The sequence below is a fragment of the Euleptes europaea genome, chromosome 17 (genome assembly GCF_029931775.1).
Source record: "Euleptes europaea isolate rEulEur1 chromosome 17, rEulEur1.hap1, whole genome shotgun sequence".
NCBI classification, from domain to species: domain Eukaryota; kingdom Metazoa; phylum Chordata; class Lepidosauria; order Squamata; family Sphaerodactylidae; genus Euleptes; species Euleptes europaea.
In genome coordinates this window covers 29458961-29483276 of record NC_079328.1, presented here as the reverse complement: position 1 = coordinate 29483276, position 24316 = coordinate 29458961, and the positions used below count along the sequence as shown (strand labels likewise).

General features: G+C 43.5%; 1 protein-coding gene across 1 annotated transcript; it reads right to left on the bottom strand.

Annotated features, from left to right (window-relative positions):
* Positions 1-13787: 13787 nt before the first annotated feature.
* Positions 13788-16082, bottom strand: C17H16orf46 (chromosome 17 C16orf46 homolog). Its single transcript, XM_056862852.1, has 2 exons — positions 15876-16082; positions 13788-15030 (listed from the first exon to the last, which is right to left on the bottom strand). The coding sequence occupies exons 1-2, from the start codon at positions 16080-16082 to the stop codon at positions 13924-13926; spliced, it is 1314 nt and encodes a 437-aa protein (XP_056718830.1). The 3' UTR covers positions 13788-13923.
* Between the last annotated feature and the right edge of the window lie 8234 nt (positions 16083-24316).

Sequence of the window (24316 nt, the reverse complement as noted above, 5' to 3'; positions counted from 1 at the left end):
AACAAAGCTTCCATGGCTGAGTGGGGATTTGAGCCTAAGTCTCACAGTTCCTAATCCATCACTCTAAGCAAGGTCAGCCCTGGTCAGTATTTGGATGGGGGACCACCAAGGAAATCCAGGGTTACTATGTAGAGGAAGGCAATGGCAAACCACCTCTGTTAGTCTCTTGCCTTGGAAACTCTACAGCAGGGATCCCAATATAGGCACCATGGCATCCACCAACACCTTTCCTGGTACCCGCCAAGTGTTTTAAAAAAAATGTGAGGCACCAGGTGGGAATTTTGTCTAGGAAGGCTTCTTATTGGCCATTGGAGATATGATTGGCTGTGCAGGTTTTTCAAAACGTTCCTTCAGCAGCAGCTGCCACCACAGCATAAGGATCTTCACTGTGTGACTAAAGGTGAGTTGGTGCAGCCATTGAGTGACTGGTTCCATCTCCTGTGGCTGCGCCCACCACCCTATTCAGAATTCCAAAGGTGCCCACAGGCTCAACAAGGTTGGGGCCCTCTGCCCTACAGAGTCTTACACTACTATGCAAGCTCCCGCCCAACTCTTACAGGAGGTCCAAGAACTCCTGTAATGCCCAGGGACTTAGCATTGGTTTTGTTTTTCTTGAGTCGATCAAGAAATGTATCGGTTTGATCGCTGAAGAGCGAGGTGCCCTCAAAGGGCAAGTCCTCGATTTGCGATCGAGTATCATATGGGAGGGCGGACTGTCTGAGCCGTGTGTGCCTCCGAAGAACTATTGAGGAAGCCATGGCTTTGCTCGAAGCATCTGCAACATGGCGGGCAGCCGTTAGTTGCTGTCTAGCTAGGGTCATGCCTTTGTCCTGCACAGCCTTGGCCAATGGGCGTTGCCCTTCAGGAAGGATGCTAATCTGTGGGGAGGTTCTATCCCATAGGGCATATTGGTATCTGGCCATCACAGCCATAAAGTTAGAAATGCAAAGAGCAACTTCGCTGGAGGTGTAAACTTTCCTAGCCAAGGAATCCAGTTTACGTCCCTCCCTGTCTTGGGGCGAGGAGTGCAAGCCCGATCTATATTTGCCTGGTAGGGCTTCGACCACCATAGAATTGGGGGGAGGGTGCTGGTACAGGAATTCACCGCCCCCACGACAGATCTTATAAAGGTTTTCAACCCATTTAGAGGAAGAGAGAACTGATGCTGGCTTGGTCCAGTTAGAATTAACCACCTCCAGTATGCTTTTAATCATTGGAAGGGCAACAGGACCTGTTTCCGGGGAATGTAAAATATCCATAATTGAATCAACAGGTCCTGAATCATCAAGACAGTAATCTATATTCAGAACCTTAGCCATACAAATTAATTGCTCTGCATTACAGCTTAACATCCCCCAAAGGGGAGACTGATTTGGTGTCCCCCACAATGTCCCCAGGCTAGGTTTGCGAGGTGCAGGATTCAGAGTCCTGAGTAGCCGTAGTATCGGACTCAGAGTGGACTGTGTCCATGACAACAGCAGGAGAGCCTGGAGGAAGAATCTCCTGATGGGTTTCTTGCCTCTGCAACGCACGGTTCCGAGAAGCCTCTCGGTGCCGAGGATCAACATGAGGGAGTTGATGTAAGGAGCGATGACGAGAGTCGCCGCGGCGTCTATGTCGGTGACAGCAAGGCGACCGACTTCTACGGCTGCAGTACTGTGTCGAGGACGATCGGCTATGCCGGGTCCCTCTACGACATCTGGATCCTGAGTCGTAGGAGGAAGAGGACCTTGAAGAATCTGATTGGTAACATCGGCGCCGAGAAACGCAGCGGCTCCTAGATGTGGAGCGACCTCCATGATCGGACCAGCGGTGGGATATTGACCGGCGCCGGTGATCAGACAGGCGATGGGATCTTGACTAGTGTCGAGAATTAGATCGGCGGTGATGATCGGACAGGCAGTGGGATTTTGACCGGCGGTGATGATCAGACTGGCAGTGGGATTGCGACCAGCATTGATGATTGGACGGGCGGTGGGATCTAGACCGACGTCGATGATCAGACAGGCGATGGGATTCGGATCGGCGCCAAGAGCGTTATCAGCTCCGAGAACTTGATCGAGCCTGGGCACCACGATTGGCTCTGCAATGTGGTCTCGATCGATGGGTCAACGGTGAAGGGCTGCGTGATCCAGATCGACGGCATGCGTCGGATCCACGGGCTTGGATCTCTGCAGCGCCGGAGGCAGGTGGGTTCAGTGTAATGGCGCCGACATCGACCCTCAGAGGAAGCTTGTCCGGCGTCAACAAAGGCACATCCTTATACAGTTGTGTAAGGAATTGAGGGTGGAACTGATTATCATCCTGGGACCCGCTCTGAACCGTAGCAGAGGGGTTAGCCAGGGAATCATGAGGAGGCGTGTCCTCAAGAACTATCGGCAGCATTGGTTGGCGCAGGGACACATCAACGACAACCGACGATAGGCGCCGAGGAGAGTTTGATCGGTGTCGGGGAGACCTTGGTGAGGATCGGCGCCGGGGCAATTTCACTGGTGTTCGGCGCCGAGGCGATTTTGACGGAGGGTTTTGGTGCTCCGGAACGACCGGGGCAATGAATGTGGCCGATTTAATGACGGATTTCGTTTTCTTAGAGGACCGAAGGGAGGATTTGCCTCGCTTAGACGTACCTCCGGCATCCTGTTGAGTCTCCTGACGAGGAAGTTTCTTTGCGGGCTCTGTGGAAGCTGAAGCACGTTCTTCAGGGCCAGCCGGCCATTTGGAAATACCTTGCCCTGGATTCGGATGAAGGGACTCCATGTGAAGATGAGACGATCAGTCCAGGCCTTCAATGCCCTCAGTGAGCTTAGCACAGCTCTTATAGGTGGAAGGAATATGACCTTCCCCCAGACAAAGAAGGCAATCTTTATGGCAATCGGTTTTCACCATTTTAATGCCGCAAGAGTGGCAAGTTTTGAAGACAGGAGCCTTTTTAGACTCCATAATGAAGAGAAGCTAAAGACACGTTCTCTCTCCATGGCGGCAGAAAGAGAACTGGAGGGGAGAGTGCTCCCTCCCCCTTGGTCATGTGACCGTTTGGGCGGGAAGGCTGCATGCCCTGAGGGGAGGAGGAGCACTCTCACTTTCAATTTTGCTACAAGCTGACAAATCTTATTCGTGGCTGGCCTGTGCCTGCGCAGTCCCCAATGTGGTACTGCATAGAAGCCACGCAGATGACGTGTAAGCCCTGTATAATGCTGTCTGTCCAGGTTTCTGTAAGAATGAGCCACCTGACCTGAATTGGGGTTGGAACCATGGATCCTTTCTGTATTCTGATTATCTCCTAGCAGATGTGAGCCACAAAGCCTTTCACAGAAAACTTTATCAGCCACAGTCTATTCTTGTGGAAGTAAACCTGAAAAATGTTTTAATATGAAGTTATGGAGATGCTAAACCTTAATTGATGCACAGGTTCTAATCCTGTTTCCTTAATATGGAGATACAGGAAGGCTTTTTCTCCCACCCTTGTTGATGATAGTATGGAGCTAGCATATGTGGTGGATAAGAGTGGTGGACTCTAATCTGGAGAACAGGATTTCATTCCCCACTCCTCCACATGAAGCCTGCTGGGTGACCTTGGGCCAGTCACAGTTCACTCAGAACTCTCTCAGCCCCATCTACCTGACAAGGTGCCTATTGTGGGGGAGGGAGGAAGGGAAGGTGCTCTTAAGCCACTTTGAGACTCCTTTCGGTAGAGAAAAGCGGGCTATAAAAACCAACTATTCTTCCAGTGCAGTGGATCAACCTTGTTTGTGACCACAGCAACATAATGTAGCATGTATGTCTGGATTCATATAGTTAGCATACCTTTTAACTGTTTTGCCACAGGGATCAAGGTTTAGATTCTTTCCCCCTTCCCCCATTAATGGGGCCCAGCCCTGCAAGGAGCAAATCCCCTTAGCAAGCAGAGGAATGACAGTTTCTTTCCCTCTGCCCCAATCTCATGTACACATCTGAGGCATTTTAAAGTAGGGACCGGAGACCACCATACTCAGTAGCATATCTAAATGGCAACTGCTGGGGAGTAGGTGGCAGTAGAAACGAAGGACTAGCAGAGAGGGCAGGCGGAGGACAGGTAAATTGCCTTTCCACTAACTCCTTAGTAGGATGCCCTTTTTTGTAAATCAACTTGCAAGGATAGTTCTGGAGACTTGCACACCCACACAACAATCGAAGCCATTAACTGCTTGCTGACCAGAATGTGTGAGTAGAATGCTTCTGTTCATTTGTTTACAAAAAAAGACAACTTTTCGCTGTCAACATGCAGTGAATCAGATAAAACTAGTTGCTAACCGCAGTTTATCTGAGAATTCCAAAGGACTTGCTTCCTACTAGAAAAAAGCGGAGAGTTGAGTTGTATATAAACCCATGGTTGGGTTTCAGCATGTCTGATAACAACTAGAGGCTTGCTTGACAGTGTTCCTCTCCACAAAAACATTGTGTGTGTGTGAAGTGCTGTCAAGTCGCAGCCGACTTATGGCGACCCCTTTTGGGGTTTTCATGGCAAGAGACTTAACAGGTGGTTTGCCAGTGCCTTCCTCTGCACAGCAACCCTGGTATTCCTTGGTGGTCTCCCATCCAAATACTAACCAGGGCTGACCCTGCTTAGCTTCTGAGATCTGACGAGATCAGGCTAGCCTGGGCCATCCAGGTCAAGGCTACAAAAACATTGGCTGTACATTTTTTAAAAGAATATAGCATGTTGCGAGAATTTAATCTGAGTTTACTCCCTGCTATTGCTTGTTTTGTAAGGAGAAGCAATCCTGTGAACTCCTGGCTCCAATCTATAGGGCAGGCCAAACATGAGGTCGGTTCCGACCAGTCAAGGCTCTGCTTGGGATCAGGGGAAGTGCTTGGACAAAACCTATGCCGGGGCTGTAATAAAGAAAGGGATTGGATGGGGAAAGCTGGCTAACCCATGAACATTACCACCTCAGTCAGTAAGAAGCCCCCACTGAACAAGACTAGTCAGCCCAATATGACCACTGCAAGTTGCCCACAACTCAGGCCGGAAATGTGTGGGTCCATCTGAAGTCTGTCCACTGTAGCACCAGTGATATTTCCAGAACTTTTGTCCCTTTGAGTTGAGTAACACCATGTTGGGCTACGTTGCCAGCGTGGTGTAGTAAAGAATGGTGGTTTGGAGCAGTGGACTCTAATCTGGAGGGCCAAGTTTGATTCCCTGCTCCTTCACATGAGTGGCGGATGCTAATCTGGTGAACCAGGCTGGTTTCCCCACTCCTATGCATGAAGCCAGCTGAGTGACCTTGGGCTAGTCACGGCTCTTTTAGAGCTCTCTCAGCCCCACCTACCTCACAGGGTGTTTGTTGTGGGGAGGGGAAGGGAAGGTGATCGTAAGCCAGTTTGATTCTTCCTTTCTTGTGTGTGTTGTTAATATGTCCTGTATCTTCATTGCACACTTCTAAAGGCTGCATCCAGGTATCTGTGGATAATGTGCTGTTATTGCGCTATTGTAGTCATTCACTTCCTGGGTGGTCTTGCTCTTTACCCCCCTGACCACAAAAGGAAAAGGCAGTTGCAAATTATTTCTATTGCACAATATCCAGTGATGAATGGATACAGGCCAGGAGCAGTTCCTAAGCAGAAACTGCCAATACAGAAGCACTGTTTTGATCAGGATCCTGCTTCTGGAGAATGAATTTATTTCATCACGCAGAGGAAAGATGTGTGTGTGAGCAAGAAGGCTTCTTTTCACATCTCTATGATGCCTGCTTTGCTTTTAAAGAAAAAGTCAGAGGGTTAACCCTGTCACTTAGGTACATGCATGCTAGAAATCAGCTAAATGACGTGAAATTCCATCTTTAGAGTCGTGCGTGCATGCCGTGACAAGTTTAGTACTCCTAGTGTAATTAAACACAGAGAACCCAACTTACAATTGTCCTGTGTCCTCTGCTTTCGGCTTATGAAGAGGTAAAGCCGAGTTTCCTCTGTCCGTTTAGATGCTTGCTCATACAACTGCATGCACACTGTTGCAAATATTGTGAGTTTTAAATAATTTCCTGTCCTGACGGAAAAAAATGAATGAAACTCTTCAGGATAAGGGCCCACATGTATGAGATGAAATGTAAGCGCAAAGACAAGCTGACAAATAAAGGTCTTTCTACCTTAATCCAATGTTTCCTTGTCTTGGTTGGCTTTCTTCTGCGTTAAACAAATTTTTTCCTTATGTACTCTCAGCCATTTGTTCTCTTATTTGTATTATTAAATATCCTACTGTAAAAAAGGAAGTATTATATGGCGAAACTGCTGTGTAGAAAGCCACAGGTATGGCAAATCCAGAAGACCCGGAAGCTGGAGTTAACCCAAAGGTAATGCTCTTAATATCCTCGGTTATATCACATAGCTTACACACACACACGACCATCACCATATTGAAGTGGTATGAAATTGCTTCATTTCGCCACTTGTGTTTTAAAGCAAAGAAAATAATAGTTAATCAGTGGTGCAGCATGATGGTAATACAAGGGTGTACCAATTAATTAAAGGGCAGCATAGGTGTTTCCTTGATTTAAAGGGAAAGCAAGTAAATACTCTCAAATATTGTATTTCTAAAATTCAAGGCTTGCCCTGGCCTGGATGGCCGAGGCTAGCCCATTCTCATTAGATCTCAGAAGCTAAGCAAGGTCAGCCCTGGTATTTGGATGGGGGACCACCAAGGAAATCCAGGGTCACTATGTAGAGGAAGGCAATGGCAAACCACCGTTTGCCTCTTGCCTTGAAAACTACAGCAGGGATCTCAACATAGGCACCATGGCATCCACCAACACCTTTCCTGGCACCCACCAAGTGTTTTAAAAAAATGTGAGGCACCAGGTGGGAATTTTGTCTAGGAAGGCCTATTGGCCATTGGAGGTGTGACTGGCTGTGCAGGTTTTTCAAAACGTTCCTTCAGCAGCAGCTGCCACCACAGCACAAGGGTCTTCACTGTGTGACTAAAGGTGAGCTGGTGCAGCCATTGAGTGACTGGTTCCATCTCCTGTGGCTGCGCCCACCACCCTATTCAGAATTCCAAAGGTGCCCACAGGCTCAACAAGGCTGGGGCCCTCTGCCCTACAGAGTCACTGTAAGTTGGCTGCGACTTGATGGCACTTTCCACCATGGGTATTCTCTTGATTTAAACAGAAAGCAAAGAATATTCTCAACTATTTCTAAAAAGCAGGGCTTGTCTGCTTATTGCTAGAGACAGTTGTTCATGTAGCTGGCACTTACAACATTTGCACAATCATATTCCACACAACTGATATTTGAGTTTGGGTGCAAAAGGCAATGTTGTATTACATTAGAAACATTTTTAATGAGGTCTAAGTATTGGGATATTTCCTTCTTCTGAAATTCAAAAGTGTGACGGAATGGTAGTGTCATAAACAGATAGGACTGCAGCCATAAAGTCTGAAATATGAAATTGCAGCAGCGGTTACTTGTGTGCATTTGTTCATTTTACCCTGGTCACAATTTTACTAGCAGGCACAGAAGGTTATCAAGACAGTTCTTAAAGCTGTTTAGACTATATATGAATAAGAAACTGTTCTTAATACTGTCAAAACTAACTCAAAGCACCCCTCACAAAACATGTACTCATGGTTGAGATATCGGCTGGAAGAGATTTCATGAGATTCTAGTTGTGCTTTATCTGGGAAAACTCATGTATGTCGACTGACAGTAACAAAAAAAGCAAAATCCTTGGAAAATGGGATTGCTAATCAGGGCTGTCAACAGATTTCAGGCCTTTTGGTTGATTAATCATCTGCTTTTAAATCAATTGATTATATTTAAATACATTTATGCATCACCCAAACCTCAATATAGGTGTCCTTTTTAGAGGAACTGAAAGAATATAATCTAGTAAAACATTCAAATAGTGCAACACTAAGCAATGACACCCATCTAAATCCATTGGCATCAATGGTTTGGAAGGGTGTAACTGTTTAAAGTTGGACACAGGCTTTGGTTCCTGCAATGCACAAGCAGAAAACATAAATTGACTTAGTTCAGTGCTGCTTGCACAAGATCTTGTGCAACATGTAGTGCTTCCCCCACCACCACATATAATAGTGCCCAGGAATTGGTTGCCTATTTGTGCAAGTGGAAATGCATGCAGTCTTTTTCTTGTGTGACCACTGGCAGAAAAGCTCTAGGGCAAGCGGAAATTTTTTGCAATAGATCCACTCATCAGTTCCCACCAATGTCTGAATATAAAGTGTTTCTGTATGTTCCCCATGGGGCATTCCTCCACAGGGATCCCCAACCTTCATGATGCTCTGTAGGAGAGGATGTTGGAGCTTGCATGCCTACTTAACAGTTGCCATGCATGAGCACAATACTACCCACAGTATTTTAGCTCCTGGCCATTTTTAAAAGCAATGTTCATCATTGATCATTTTTAATCATCCCCTCCTCGATAATTATAGTAACACAGTAGAACTAAAATAGCCTCAAAGAATAAGAATGCAGAAGAGGTTAAGAGTCCTCCCTAATTAAAGCTTTGGATGATTAATCCACAGATTAAGACTTGCAGCACAACTCTTAATGCCGTTATGCTTATTTTACCAGAATCGGACAACCGATATAAGTTTCCATACTCCTCTGAACTTATACCGGCAATGTCTGTTTGCATATTGTAACACTATGCTGTGCTTAGAAAAAAGAATGGGTGGAATGGTTAGGATGGCAAGATGAAGTATCTTTGAGCATTGACACATGGAATAGTACATGGTTTTTTATTTGCTTTGTCGCTATATTATTCATCATACCAATGTTTCTTTTACTCTTTCGCTTTCCTTTTTTAATTCTGTGGCTGTGGGAGACAGTTTCAGTTGAAACGTTGCCCCCTTTCTCAGTTCTTTTTGCTGTAGTTGTTTCATTCTTCTTTGAAAGGGGCTCCAGATGCAAGTTGACGATCCCTTTTCCGTCCGGTTTTAAGACCAATAATGCATTTAAGGTTAGATACTTAACATGGCTGAGGGGGTTGCTGGAGGTTATTCCGGGCAGGGGGATCTTGGGACATTTCAGGACTGCAGTTTTTGGTTGTCCTTGTGAGTAATTAATCTCATATTCCTTTGGGACTACAGTTTTTGCGTGTCCTTGTGAGTACTTAATCTCATATTCCTTTGGGACTGCATGTTTTGTGTGTCCTTGTGAGTACTTAATCTCATATTCCTTTATTGGTAAGGTCCTCCTCTCACCAAGGAACGCCTGAATGCTGTCTAATTTGCCACTCATTCTTTCTCCCTCAAGGTGGGCAGTTATCTCTGGAATATAGTTGTATGGCTTCGCATAAGAAGCCTCTAACTTCTTGCAGCTTGAAACTGTTTCTCCTTCAGTAAACTTACAATATGTGTTTGTCCGATCTCTCGCAGGTTGTCTTATCCAAGTCAAATTTCCCTCAGGAGCAGGAGCCTTGCTCGTGTGAGATGTATTAGAGACTGTTTTGCTTATTCTTCGGTTCTTGGACTTTTGCTGGATCTTGTAGCACGCGAAAGGAGTAGCTCTCCCCCAGCCATGTTCCTGGAAAAATAAAACCACATTGGGTATAAAACTGGGAAACTCGCTGCTGGAGTTTCGTAGCAACCAGCATTTAATGTGAAGAACTTAACTTAGCCAAATTTTCTATTTAAAAGTGGTTCTGATTTTGGTCAAATTCTTTTCCAGCCTTCTCAGGTGAAGGGAACTTTCCCATATGGCTTTGAGATTACAAAATAAGGATTAACTATTTGAGATTACAAAATAAGGATTAACTATTGAATTTAAATGTTGAATATAATTTGGGTGTAATGGTTGTCTGCACACTGAGTACCAAAATTACAGGAATCAGGATCCAAAAATCTACTTAAGTTAGCACTACAAAATTGTACTACCAGAGGACATTTTTTCCTATAAGCAGTTGGCCCACCCACAGTATATCAAACTGTTTTTTACACTCCCTTTAGTTTACAAGTAAACATTTGCCAGTTTTGCTCAGGAGGCTGCTACTGAAGGATGCCTAAAACTTTCTTGTAATTTAATTTTTTTTACAGAATCTTTGGGTTCATGTTAATGATTACAATGTAAAATAAGCTTTTGTATATACAATAGGAAGCAACATGACAGCACATAACACACACGGTGTAAGTGCCAGATGCTGAATATGGAATAATACAGCAGATTTTATCTCCCATCTTAGTAATGGGCACCCCTGTGCACTCCATTTTCGTTTTCTTTCCCCCCCCCCCCCACATCTGTTAAAATATTTGTTATGGAAAGTTCAATGGAATCCTTTTATTAAAATCACACATTCCAGCTAAATTGTAGACAGAAAAGCTCAACAAATGCTCTGTTGAAGACAAAATATAATGAAGCAGAAATTCTTTAAAAAAAAAAAAAAAACTACTATCATACACGGTTTTAAAGGAAACTGATAACCCACCAGAACTGTAGCATCCATATTTTTGGCCTATTAACAAAGGGCATGAGCCAGCCAAAGTTAAGAACTTTCTTAAGTTTGTAACATTAACAATAAAATAAGTATTGTTAAGTTGCGGCTGACTTACAGTGACCCTTATGGAGTTTCAAAGCAAGACAAGAGTAGAGGTGGTTTACCATTGCATTCCTCTGCATAGCATCCCCAGTCTTCCTTGGTTGCTCCCACACAAATACTAACCTTGGCCAACCCTGCTTTGCTTCCAAGTAGGGTTGCCAGGTTCTTCTTGGCCATCGGCGGGAGGTTTTTGGGTCAGAGCCTGAGGAGGGTGGGGTTTGGGGAAGGGAGGGACTTCAATGCCATAGAGTCCAATTGCCAAAGCGGCCATGTTCTCCAGGTGAATGGACCTCTATCAGATGGAGATCAGTTGTAATAGCAGGAAATCTCCAGCTACTACCTGGAGGTTGGCAACCCTACTTCCAAGCTCTGACAGACACAGGCTAGTTTTTGTTGGTTTAGAATATTTATATACCACTTAACCAAGGAGTGTTGCCACTTTGATTTCAATACAAGAGTTAAGCACTTGCTTAAGAGTCTCCCCCTTGGACGCAATGTGGCATGCAGCTCCGAATGGTCCTGTTAAAAACCCTGAGGAAGCCCTGCTATGCTCTCTTTACTGCTGGGTAAGAGCCCATTAGGTTGAAGACGGATCAAATTTAGTTCACGGTAGTGCCAGACTCCTTCCTCCCTTTTGGAGGTTGTTGAGTCTCTCGCTAGATGCCTATTGAACACTGTTCTTCAGCTCTCTAACTTGGTTTAACAAAGGTACATAAATCCTCTTGCATTACTGCTTTTCACATTTGAAGCAATTGCAGAGTGGTAGCCATGTTAGTCTGTTGCAGCAAAATAAAACAAAACTCCAGTGGCAACTTAAAGATTTAATATTCCAATATGAGCCTTTGTGAGTCAAGAGCTGACTTCTTCAAATATGAGAACAAGTGAGCTCTGACTCACAAATGCTCATACCAAAATGAATGTTAGTCCTTAAGGGGCCACTGGACTTTTTTGTTCACATTTGAAGCATCTGTGTTTTCATTTGCACCAATAGCAGGTGCCAGTTATTTTTATTCACCATAAATAGGGACAGTGATTTCATACTTTAAAAGCATTCATGGTTCTCTGCAATCAAAAGGCAGAAAACTGCACTTATTTTCTTTCTACATAGGCCTATTTTCAACTATAAAGTAACATCACTCAGTCCATAAATATAAAGGCATACCATTAACTCTATGAAGGCTGAATGCAGGAACCATGTAATCACACATCCGTTTCAGTATGTCATAAAACATCTCTATCACTAAGCAGGTTTACGCAGTCAACTGACTCACCAACTAGTTACAGGCATATCATGGTAAGTTACTACTTTTAAATGGTTGCCTGTATTTTATCCGATTGCTTAAAACCCAACTTGAGCTAGACCACACATTCCCTCATAATTTTCTCCAGTGGAAGACTCCTCACTTGCCAGAAACCAACCATTGGATCCATCACTTACACAGATTTTTGCCTCCTAAGAAATGTAGTTCAGTTACTGAGTTCATTCCATTTATTGGTCCACACGAGGCTACAAGTCACATACTCGCAGAACAAAAAGTTTAAGTTTAAAAACCTTCCCTGTCACAGACTGGCTGACCCGTAATTCCATTCACATCTCCTTGGAGGTAACTGGCATTTTTTTAAAGGAAAATGGCCCTTTCTGAGCATATTGGTGGAATTTTAACACTTTTGTTTAAAATGCCTTTGTGCCAGTTTAAAGAACAGAAGACCACACTGCCACAGGCTTAAAGAATAGTGACTGTCTTAAATCTGCAGCTTCAACTGAGAATACTGATTCTTGCACTTTGATTATGGCCAATTTGTATAATACCCTTTCCTGTCCTTTCCTTCATGTTGGTCAAGTGTAATGTAAGGTCTAGATTGTGGAAGAGATTCCCAGCAGCAGCTTCCATTATGTTTTCCAGTGTTTACAATCATGAAAATTGCTGCCAGCCAAGTCCACAATTGCCCAGATTGCACATGGGGGGTGAGGACTACAGCTGCTTGCCTGGGCAAGAAATGCATTTTGTTAACTAACGGGTAATTTACTCGTGCAGATGATTGGAGGATAAGATCCCTTTGCTGTTTCAAACACATATTTAGCTCTCAAATATTTGGAGTATAGGAGCCTTAATGGGATTTCTATATGATGTACAAATTTGTAGATTTGTTTGAGATTAAAAGCAATTTGCAAAATCTTTAGGAGAATAAAACTACTTGGAGCTGTTCAAATCTAAGCGGGCTCTGTGAATTTTGGATTTAGAGTGACACTGGAATATCAGAAATGCCAATAACCTTCCCACTACTCCAAAGGCATCGGATAAGATGTAGGATAACTATGGCAGGTGTTGATGGGAAAATCTCTTGACTCAAATACTTAGGAACATTGTCACTGGGCATACAAACAAGTATTTTCTGGAAGCCATCTATATTATAAAGCAATCTAAGCTATTTAATTTGGCACAAAGGGGAAAAGTCCTAGCAACCTTAAAACTAAACAAGTACAATCTACACATAGAAAACAAAAAAATACAGCCAAATACTAGTTCTGTTTACTTATATTCTTACTTATGTATTGCTCAAACATAAAAGGAACTGTTACAACAAAATTAGGACATCCAGACATGACCATATTCAACTACTTTGCCATGTTAGAGTGGCTAGAAGATTATTTCAGATACCTTTCTTGGTTCTGTTCTATTAAAGTGCTTGGGCCAGGTTTGCACAACCTGTGACTAATCAAACTACATACAGCCTGCCAGAGCTCTACAGTCTTTGTACATTGACACGAGCTGTAAGTGGGCTGCTGCACATTGCTTGTGGACTCTACCTAGCTTGATGAGCCCTCAGTTGTGCAATTTCAGGAACGCAAGGCCCAAATCCTTGGCCATCAAAGAGAACTTGGCAATGTCTCTGCCTACTTCTTTGTTCTCCCAGTTTGGTGGGAAAGACCGACTGCATCGCTGGCCTTGCAACGGCTCCTACCAACTGTTCAGATCAATGAGGAGAATGTCGTTTGATGCGGCTCACGCTTCTGTAATGTAGGGGACAGGAAGTGCTGAAACAGCAGATCTGATCCCCCAAATAAGAGCTGTGAGGGTCTCCCTTTAAGGGCATTAAGGTTTTACTATATCAGGGGACCTCAGCCAAACATTGTACTCTATTGAGGTTTGCCTCAGAGAGTTCAACCAAAAAAAAAGTGTTCAAGGATCTACATGTTACAAGAGGCAGCAAATGGAAAAATTTTAAGTTTTGCATAAAAATAAATTCAGTCAATTCTTCACAAAATAGCACCTATGTGATTAATAAATACCCAGTCTGGTTTACGACAAACCTTCAGTATTTTCTTTCATAATACAAAGAGTTTCAAACAAGTCAATAAACAGCTCAGCATGAAAATTACAATAAAATAGTCAGGTCAGCTGAGATGGCAATGCAGTTATTGCAACATGGCTGACCGTTAAGGAAGGGAACAGTCCCGAAAGCAGTGGAATCTCCTGTGTTTTTGACTCATTTCCTTGTTTGGGTCCAGTGTGACTCATGCTTCGGGCGCGAGGGTCCCAATTCTCATCGGATTTGCTGTCACGGGCTCCTTTTGTATGCAGAAAATGCTTGCCGGAGAGATGACTCTTTCTTCTCAAGGCAATTGAATTAGATATGGGTGTAATTTTTCTATCAGGTAAAAGACAACAGCGCCAGTAACACTGGTCCATGGTTCCTGAGATACATGAAGTCTTAGGAAACTGTGGGGCAAAAGAGGATCTCTCGTGAATTTTTATTGGCTCCTTCAATGCATCACCTGTTAGGGGTATTCCTTTCTCATGTTTGGCTTCTTTGGTTTTAAAAAGCTGAGCGCAGGAAATTGTCTCCGAAAGAGCACGGGATGCTTTTTCATTTGCCTGGAAAATAACGGGCTTACTTTTCTTTTGTGTAGGGTCCAGGCTGTATTTGAGAACTGTGTCCTTCAGAGGTGGCAATACCATTGATGATTTAACAGTAGTTGCTTCGGAGTCTCCCAGACTTCCTGTTATAGGTTCATGGCTCTTTGTATCTTTGCATTTTAAGGTTTCTACACTTTTTGGCTTTCCAAGAGGTAGTATGCTATACTCTCTTATTGGCACTGCTTTCTTTTCTGCTTGGAACAGCTGACTCTCCTTCATTAGAATAGTCTTCTTTTCGCTTAAAGGAGCTTGAGCTTCCTTTAAGGACAATCTTTTCTTTTCCCCTTGGTATGTCTGGGTAGGGTATAATTTACCGTTACAGTTGTCTTTTTTCGAATCATCTAGTGCAGGGTAAGAGCTCAGAGTTGGGTTAGCATAGAGCAGGGTTTGCTTTTCTGGAATGCTGTCTGCGGTGACGCCTACATTTAACTTGGGGTCTTGCTCCAAACCTTTGTCAATAACTTGAACCAGATCCAAGCAATGCAGGCAGCCATGGACAGACTCACTCGTCCTTGTTTTTCTAGCTCTTTTTTGTAACTGAAGATAAGCAAATGGGGCTGTTTTGCTCCAGCCTTGTACCTGAGAGCAAACAGACAGGAATACAGATTAGAAATAGGGCGCTGTTGATGCTTTTAACAATCAAACACAATTAGGGTCGACAACCATAAAGCCATGAAAGTGACCAGCAACACCCTTAAGCTTTTAAAAAAATAATATTTAGGCCAATTTGCTATAAAACTTCTACAGGAAAAGCAGTAGTCAAACCAGCTTTCCCCTTCTATATTAATGAAGTACTCTCTGTTCTGAGCCAACCACACTCTCTCAGCCTCGACCCTGGCAAGTACTTGGATGGGATACCTCCAAGGAATACCAGAGTTGTGACATGGAGGCAGGCAATGGCAAACTACCCCTGAACTTCTCTTGCCTTGAAAACCCGACAGGGTCACCATAAGTCAGATGTGACTTGACGGCAAAAAAATTTTTCCAAAAATCCTTGCTCCAGCAGGAAGGTTGATTCACACTTAAACCAACTTCTACCTATGTATCAAATGCAGCTATAAACTGGATGCTTCAGAAGATTTGCACAATAAAATGCAGATATTGTCTATTGGTATTCCCTTGGTTGCAATAAAATGCACTTTTTGATGCACATTCTGAGAAAGCCATAAACACCATTTTATACGCACTTAACAGGACATTTGGGTGTCTGCCAGTAGTGTATATTATTTATTAAGTACTTTGAAACTGCTAGAAGTATGAATTTATTAAAATTATCTGAAGGATCTTTATTTCCTTTCCTGCTTAAAGATTTAAGGTAGCCAGGGTACATGGGGCTTGCTTACAAATGACACTCCATTAAGGAAATTTTTCTTGTTGTTGTTTTGTTTAGGTGTCTTTAGTTATAGTACACAATTCTCACTCACTGCTTCCTCCCATCCTGTTCCATTAACACATTCCAAGGACTTCTCTTGCTCATTTGCGCTGTTACTGATGCCCAGAAGAATGTAGATCTGATTCCTCTCCCTTCTCTCATTTGGATAGGTGCAGCGCCAGTCCCTTTCCACAGTTCTCCCATTTGTAGCAGCTCCTTCGGAATTTATTTCACTTTGATTCTGGCCAGAGGAAGTCATTACAGTTGCTGTCTCTCCAGGTTACACACATTCCACCTGTATTTTTATGGAAGATGGTTTTTAAAATAGTGCACTCTGAAAATTCAGTTTATATCACCATAAGGTATAAGACTTCTACTGACTAGCTTTTGTTGGTTTATTAGTATGTGAAGCCTTCTGAGTTGTATCATGTAACTTTCCCTTCGGCAATCCTTATTAATTCTGTTCCACCTAATAAATAGTCCTGTACCCCAACAGAAATTGTTCTAGTGCATATTATTTCCTTGTTTATGAATTTCCTCTCACCAATTATGTTTTTCTAGGGGTATGTACCATTACTTACATGGTCAGACGCACACTAGTCATTCAAAATCCATACATTCCAAATACGCTGCCTCAAAGTGAACATCTATACTCCCAATTTTCTCCCCTTTCCCAGTTGTTATGAGGAAGGTACTCTGCATATGGTCAGAAGCACTCTAGCCTTAAAAAACAACAACAAAGGCTCTTGTTTTATTTCCCTACATTTATTTTACAAGTTTATTCAAATGCTGGCTTGAACTGAACATCCATCCCTTCGCCTGCTTTTTATCCCAACCTTCTCCCCCATTCCTGCTCTGAACTGTTCCAAATATTTTATACTCTGATCAAGGTCAGAGGCTCCCTTATCTTCTAAAAACCCAGACTTGCCACTTTCCCAAACACCATCTTGGCCTAGAAAATCTCTCTCCCCCCACCCCCGCTCCTTCATTTTTAATTTTGTTTGTTAACATCTAGCCTGATGAAGAGTTCCAACCAGCTCAAAAGCTTACACAACATTTTGTGTAATTTGGGTTGGACCCATAAAAGGCACTACATGGATTGTTGTTTGTTTGTTTCTTGTTCTGGACCGAAACCAACCACCACCCTCCAAACCTCACACACTTCTCTAATCGCAACCTTCACTTATTTATTTACTTAATCTATACCCCCCACACGCCTTCTCCTCCTTCCTCCCTGGGCTCAGAAAGCAAGAGTTTGAGTTCAAAATGGGTTCAGAAAGCAGGCCTTTCGGTTCCCCACTCCTACACGTGAAGCCAGCTGGATGACTTCGGGCTAGTCACAGCTCTCTGCTCTCAACCCCCACCTACCTCCCAAGGTGTCTGTCGTGGGGAAGGGAAGGCGATTGTAAACCGGTCTCATTCTTCCTTAAGTGGTAGAGGAAAGCCGGCATATAAAAGCCAACTCCTCCTCTTCGACCTGCTTGGGAAAGCTTCCCCAACTCTTAAAACGCCTGGCACCCCCACGGCCATTATTATTCCCGTTCTCGTTGCCTTTCTCACCGCCTGGCCCCCAAGGCGGGTCACAGGAGGCCTGCCCCGCCGAGCACCTGTCCCCGCCCCCACCCCCACCCTCCCCCGACTCACCCCATAACACTGTAACCCGCTCTCCCAGGCGTCCCTGGTGGGGCTCCGGGCTCCCCCGCGACCCCAAACCCGACGACCCGCCTCCTCCACCTGTCAGTCTGCGGGCGGCGAGGCGAGGCGAGGGAGGCGGCGGCGGGCGGCGGGCGTCGCGCGGCGCTGCTCCGGGAGATGGAGCTGCCGCGGATGCGCTCACAGTCCGCGGCCGCTCCCCCCCGCCTCTGACGTCACCCGGCCCGTCCGCCGCCTTTCAAAAACCGTTGCCATGGGCGACGGGGGCGGTTTGGACGGGCGGGGGGAGCGGGGCCCGGAGGAGGATGGGGCGCGCGGGGGGCGGGGGGGAGATAAAAGGGGGGAGGGGCGGGGCTGAGGGCGGTCGAGGGAGTCGTGGGGGGGTCCGATGGGCGGGGCGAAAGGGAGAGGCGGGAAAACGAGAGACGTTAAGGAGGGAGCCTGAGGGGGGGGGCGCTAAGCTCTAAAAAGCGCGGGAAACTTCCAGTGCAGCTTAACTCGTTTTGCGCGTTGTTGTTTTCAAGCATAATTTGAGACTATTTATTTATTTATTTATTTGCATTTTTATCCCCCCCTAATGCACGGCCAAAGTAAGGACTTACAGGAGAATTACACAGCTTTAAGGTTTACAATGAGGAGACTGAAATTGTTGAAGACTGAAAAATTTTATATATATATATATATATATAATTATGTACTTTTATATATATAAAAAAACAATTTTCAGTCTTCAACAATTTCAGTCTCCTCATTGTTGAAGACTGAAAATTGTTTTATATATATATATATATATATATATATATATATATATATATATATATATATATATATATATATATATTTATATATATATATTTATATATATTATATTATATATATATATATATATATAATTTTATATTTTTTTATTTTTATAACAAAACAAAACAAACAAATACAATAATAATAATAAAAAGAAAATTAAAAAAGAACATACAAAAGAGTATCTATATATACTTATTAATACATCCATGGTTACAAAATTATAAAGTTAAAAAAAAAAAACCAAGAGACCCCTTCGACCCTCCACCCACCTTCAAGAGTGACCCATCACCCGACTTCCGAAGAAGTGTCTAAACAGTTTTAAAAATATCTATTAACAGTGAAATATAAAAGTATTAAAACTAGTTTCTATAACTCACTAATCAAAATAGTAAAATCCATTTTTGCCAGCTTATCCCAATATGTGACGGCCTTTGCCCAAGTTTTTTTAAATTCTTCCATATCTTTTCCATGTAGGAATTCCGTTCATTTGGCCATCCTAAAGACTGAAAATTGTTGAAGGGATGTGAGCAGTTGGGGTGCCCCAGTGTGCGGCTGCTGTGAAAAAACATGCTGGCCATAATTAGACGAGGAATAGAGAATAAAACTGCTGATATCATACTGCCCTTGTACAAATCTATGGTGAGACCACACTTGGAATACTGTGTACAGTTCTGGTCACCACACCTAAAAAAGGATATTACAGAGCTTGAGAAGGTGCAGAAAAAAGCAACCAAAATGATTAGGGGACTAGAGCAACTGTCCTATGGGGAGCGGTTAGGACGCTTAGGGCTGTTTAGCTTGGAAAGAAGGTGGCTGAGGGGAGACATGATAGAGGTCTATAAAATTATGCATGATTTGGAGAGAGTGGACAGGGAGAAGCTTTTCTCCCTCTCCCAATATACTAGAACATGGGGTCATCTGCTAAAGCTGGAGGGTGGGAGATTCAAAACAGATAAAAGGAAGTATTTTTTCACACAACGCATAGTTAAATTGTGGAACTCCCTGCCCCAGGATGTGGTGATGGCTGCCAGCTTGGAGGGCTTTAAGAGTGGAGTGGACATATTCATGGAGGAGAGGGGTATTCATGGCTGTTAGTTAGAATGGATACTAGTCATGCTGCATACCTATTCTCTCTAGTATCAGAGGAGCAGGCCTATTATTTTGGGTGCGGTGGAACACAGGCAGGATGGTGCTGCTGCAGTCGTCTTGTTTGTGGGCTTCCTAGAGGCACCTGGTTGGCCACTGTGTGAGCAGACTGCTGGACTTGATGGGCCTTGGTCTGATCCAGCAGGGCCTTTCTTATGTTCTTATGTATGACTTTCTATTCCTTGGCTCTACCATCAACCAAAAGGGAGACTGCAGCCCAGAAATCAGAAGGAGATTGAGACTGGGAAGGGCAGCCATGAAGGAGCTAGAAAATATTTTGAAGTGTAAGGATGTGTCACTGGCCACCAAGACTAGATTAATTCATGCCATCGTATTCCCTATTACTAGGTATGGGTGTGAAAGCTGGACAGTGAAGAAAGCTGATAGGAAGAAAATAGATTCCTTTGAAATGTGGTGTTGGAGGAGAGGGTTACGGATTCCATGGACTGCCAAAAAAACAAATCAGTGGGTTCTAGGTCAAATCAAGCCTGAACTGACCCTAGAAGCTAAAATGACTAAACTGAGGCTGTCATATTTTGGTCACGTCATGAGACGACAAGAGTCACTGGAAAAGACAGTCATGCTAGGAAACGTTGAGGGCAGCAGGAAAAGAGGAAGACCCAACAAGAGATGGATGGACTCAATAAAGGAAGCCACAGCCCTCAATTTGCAAGACCCGAGCAAGGCTGTCAAAGATAGGAAGTTTTGGAGGACGTTGATTCGTAGGGTTGCCATGAGTTGGAAGCGACTTGACAGCATTTACGTAACACACACACTATGCACGGCAAGCCGGGCTCAGAGCGGGTCACATCATAAAACATTAATTAAAACTCACATTAAAGCATACTTTAAAACTCATGCTTCACATTACAAACGCTAAAGAGCGTGGGAACTTCCCAGCTCAAGTCGTTTTGTTTGGGTTTTTTTAGCATAATTGAAGGCTATTTATTTTTTTATTTGTAGCATTTTTATCCCGCCCTCATTCCTGGCAAGCCGGGCTCAGAGCAGGTCACAACGTAAACATACTTTAAAACTCATGCTTCACATTACAATAAAACAATACCTTTTATTAGACCAACCAAATTGGCACAAAACACCATGCAAGCTTTTGAGCTTGTCATTTCACCTGACCAAAGTTTTAGAAATAAGTCCCACTGAGGTCAAGGTGGCTTGCTCCCAAATAACGGTGCCAATCCTAAGCTGGTCTACTCAGAATCCTACAAAAGGCTACACAATGGGCCTTGTGTGTATTAAGTGCCTTCAAGTCGCTTCCGACTCATGGTGACCCTATGAATCAACGTCCTCCAAAATGTATCTTTGACAGCCATGCTCAGATCTTGCAAATTGAGGGCTGTGGCTTCCTTTATTTACTCTCAGGGAAACGTTATTAGGATTGCCTTGTAAGTGTGTGCAGGGACTTGCTTAAGAGTTGTCACCGGATCCAACAATGACAAAAACCCACATCTTTCTTCATCGATTAATCATAGCTGGCAACTGGTAGATAAAATCCACATTTCTTGGGGTATGAGGCATCCATGCGTCACAGCAAGTGCCCACCTCTGCATCACTGAAACCCAGTGGGCTTTACAAAATGCCACTGTGTCTCTTAAAACATTTTTTCTCCCTTCCTATATAAAAAATTAAACAGGAATTTCCATTGAGAGTTTCTGAAAGTCCAGAAACAGCATTCTTGCGCTGCTGAATATACACTGGTTATTATTTTAACCCTTCCTTTAAAAGTACAAAGTGATGTACACATTAAAAGACTCAAAAATACAATAACCTATTGCTGATATCAGTCAGAGATGGAGAGTGCAGTCCTCAGGAAGGGGTGGGGGACATAGAAATAACTAGTCACATAATTTTAAGAATTCAATGTACAGCTTGGCAACAGCATGGCTGTAGTAATGTGTTGAAAAGAAGTAGCGGTTTCATCAGCTGTACATTGAATTCTTAAAATTATGTGACTAGTTATTTCTATTTCTATTCAGTACTACAATAATACACTGTGCATGAAAATAAAGGACTGAATGAAAATATTTTCCGCAGGTGGAAGGTGTGTGTGATTTCCCTAGCACACAGTTTGCTCCCCCCCTCATGTTCTTGAAGTTCCTGTCCCCCACAGAGAAGTATTTTGGCATCTCAGTGGCGGGGGGTGGGGGGTGGAGGAAAAAAATCTCCTTTCTCTGGTGGAACTGACATAAGCGGGCAGACAATGAACTTTGGATTCAGTCCTGTGTAAATCTCCTACGTGTTTCATGTTGCATTTACAATAAGGAACAATACCTTTGGCATGCACTTCCCTGCTGCTCCTGTGTATTTCTTAGGGAGAGGTCTGAATGGGAACTTGTAATGAGCAAGGAATGAGAAGCTAATATTGTGGGAAAGATTACAGTGGGTATAATGCACACAGGATCATACCCCCAAATGTAATTAGATTCCAGTCTTGTGTCTGTGGCAACTGCATGGATGTTAAGAAAGTTTGTTTCTTGCAAAGTTTGGCAACCCTTGTGTAATCCAGCCTGCTAATAAGTATTCACAGAATGTTAGCAGACAGGCAAAATAGGGCATGTGACTCCTTTTATTTGATTCACTTCTTTGTATGTTATTTCATCAACGGAGCTGGGGCAACCTCACTGTAGCTCACTTTCTGGGTCATGGGGAAGTGGCAGAGACAAGAGCTGGAAACAGTCAGCCGAACTGATGATACATTGTCATCTGCCACCACTAGCAAAAACCAAAACTGATACTTTTTCTGCCATCTATGAATCACTGACATGCACACGTTGTCACTGCAAATCTAAATTCCCCAATCAAAAACAGATAAAACATTTACGGTGAAGGGGGGAGTCCAATATATTTGTAATTTGTCCCGTTTTCAGCTTTACAGTCCTAGCTGTCTGTCAATGACCATCAATCTCTGACCCAAGGCTGGTTTGAGCTCCTATAGCCCAGCCTTCTCTCCCACATATGCCTTGGCTTATTCTGTTGCAGCCATTGTTAGAAGGCGTGTCCAAGTCTCCAAAAGAAGGGATTAATACTTGCATTTTAATACTTTTCTAGTAATGAGAATGTCACAGGCACTGCAGTCATATGTAGCCTTATCCTGATGGCCCCTTCTCTTTGGCAAAACATCCTAGGGAAGGGAGAGCTTTGCAGTGAAGAAAGTGTTTAACCCTATCAACTGTTTCCCCCCTGAAACTCTACCCTGGCCCCAGCTGATTTCAAGCCACTGTCCTGAACATGTGTTCGCTTAACAAACATATGTCTGCACTCCTATAGAGAGAAGACTTCATTTGCATCAAGTTTCAGTTTTCTGTGTTTTGTGGAACTATTTTAACCATTTTAATAACTCCATCTATGAATCACTGACATGCATATGTTATTGTCACTGCATATATAAATTCCCCAATCAAAAACAGATAAAACCATGGTTCAGTGGTAGAGCATCTGTTTGGCATGCAGAAGGTCCCAGGTTCAGTCCCCAGCATCTCCAGTTAAAGGGACTAGGCAAGTAGGTGATGTGAAAGTCCTCTACCTGAGACCCTGGAGAGCTGCTGCCAGTCTGAGTAGACAATACTAACTTTGATGGACCAAGGGTCTAATTCAGTACAAGGCAGCTTCATGTGTTCACGTGTTCATCAGTGAGACCAAGTGTCTAAGAAAACAGTAATGAACAAGACAAACCAAGGGTCTGAGTCAGTATAAAGCAGCTTCATCATAGGTACAGCTAGTCGAGAGCACTTTTCTGCAATTATATGTCACCTGAGTTTCTGGGGATGATTCAGGCGGTGACAATGCGCTAAATGTGTGTGCGTGTTTTAATGAAAATGTAAATGTCTCTCTAGAACACTCATAGCAAGTAAGAGTTGTACTTACAACAAATCACCCAAATCTTTGCTTCCCTCTGCTATATAAGATTTAGCAAATTATTGTGGTGACTTTTATGTTCAGCATTGATCAGCAGGCTGGATTAGCGATATTTCCTTTTATAGGAGAAAGTTTCCATTTGTTTCCCAAATTGGTATTGCTGCTCAGTAACCTGCTAATTGAAAATTACAGCCCTATCATAAAGAGTGTGCATATATGTGTGTGTAAGTTTACTACCCATAATACAATTATTTCTGTATGGTATGATGTATGTGCAAGAGTGTTTCAGAATTAGTCACTTTAATCTGGAACAATATTTGTCATTAGAGGGAACGTGACATCTTCCATTCTCAGTGCTTCAAATAGTTTAATTTCACTTTTGAACATACCATACTATTTTGCTTAAAGAAGTCTACCCCCCATTCTACCTGTTTGCAGAACACACCTGTTAAAGTTCATTTAAAAGTTGCTTAGAAAGTAGAAAAAGATCGAGCTCTCTGGCATATTTACAGACTTCTAAATCTTCTGCATATCTGCTTTAACAGGAAAAGGCATTAAAGAAAAATTAGTCACCACTCTGAGGAGGAGAGTACGTGACTGCACTCAAATACAGTGACTCAGGAAACTCTTTATCTTCTGATAAATATAGCTGCATACCCAACAAAGGTAAAGATCTTCTAACAGCACGGAATACACTGTAATAATTTATTAAGGGCATTTAAGTTCAACTACTACAGGTCGCTTTATAGTATTCTAACGTTTTTCTCAGGAGCCCTGTGGCGCAGAGTGGTAAGCTGCAGTGCTGCAGTCCAAGCTCTGCTCACGACCTGAGTTTGATCTTGACGGGAGTCAGTTTCAGGTAGCCAGCTCAAGGTTGACTCAGCCTTCCATCCTTCCGGGGTTGGTAAAATGAGTACCCAGCTTGCTGGGGGTAAAGGGAAGATGACTGGGGAAGGCACTGGCAAACCAACCCGTAAAACAAAAGTCTGCCTAGGAAACGTCGGGATGTGACGTCACCCC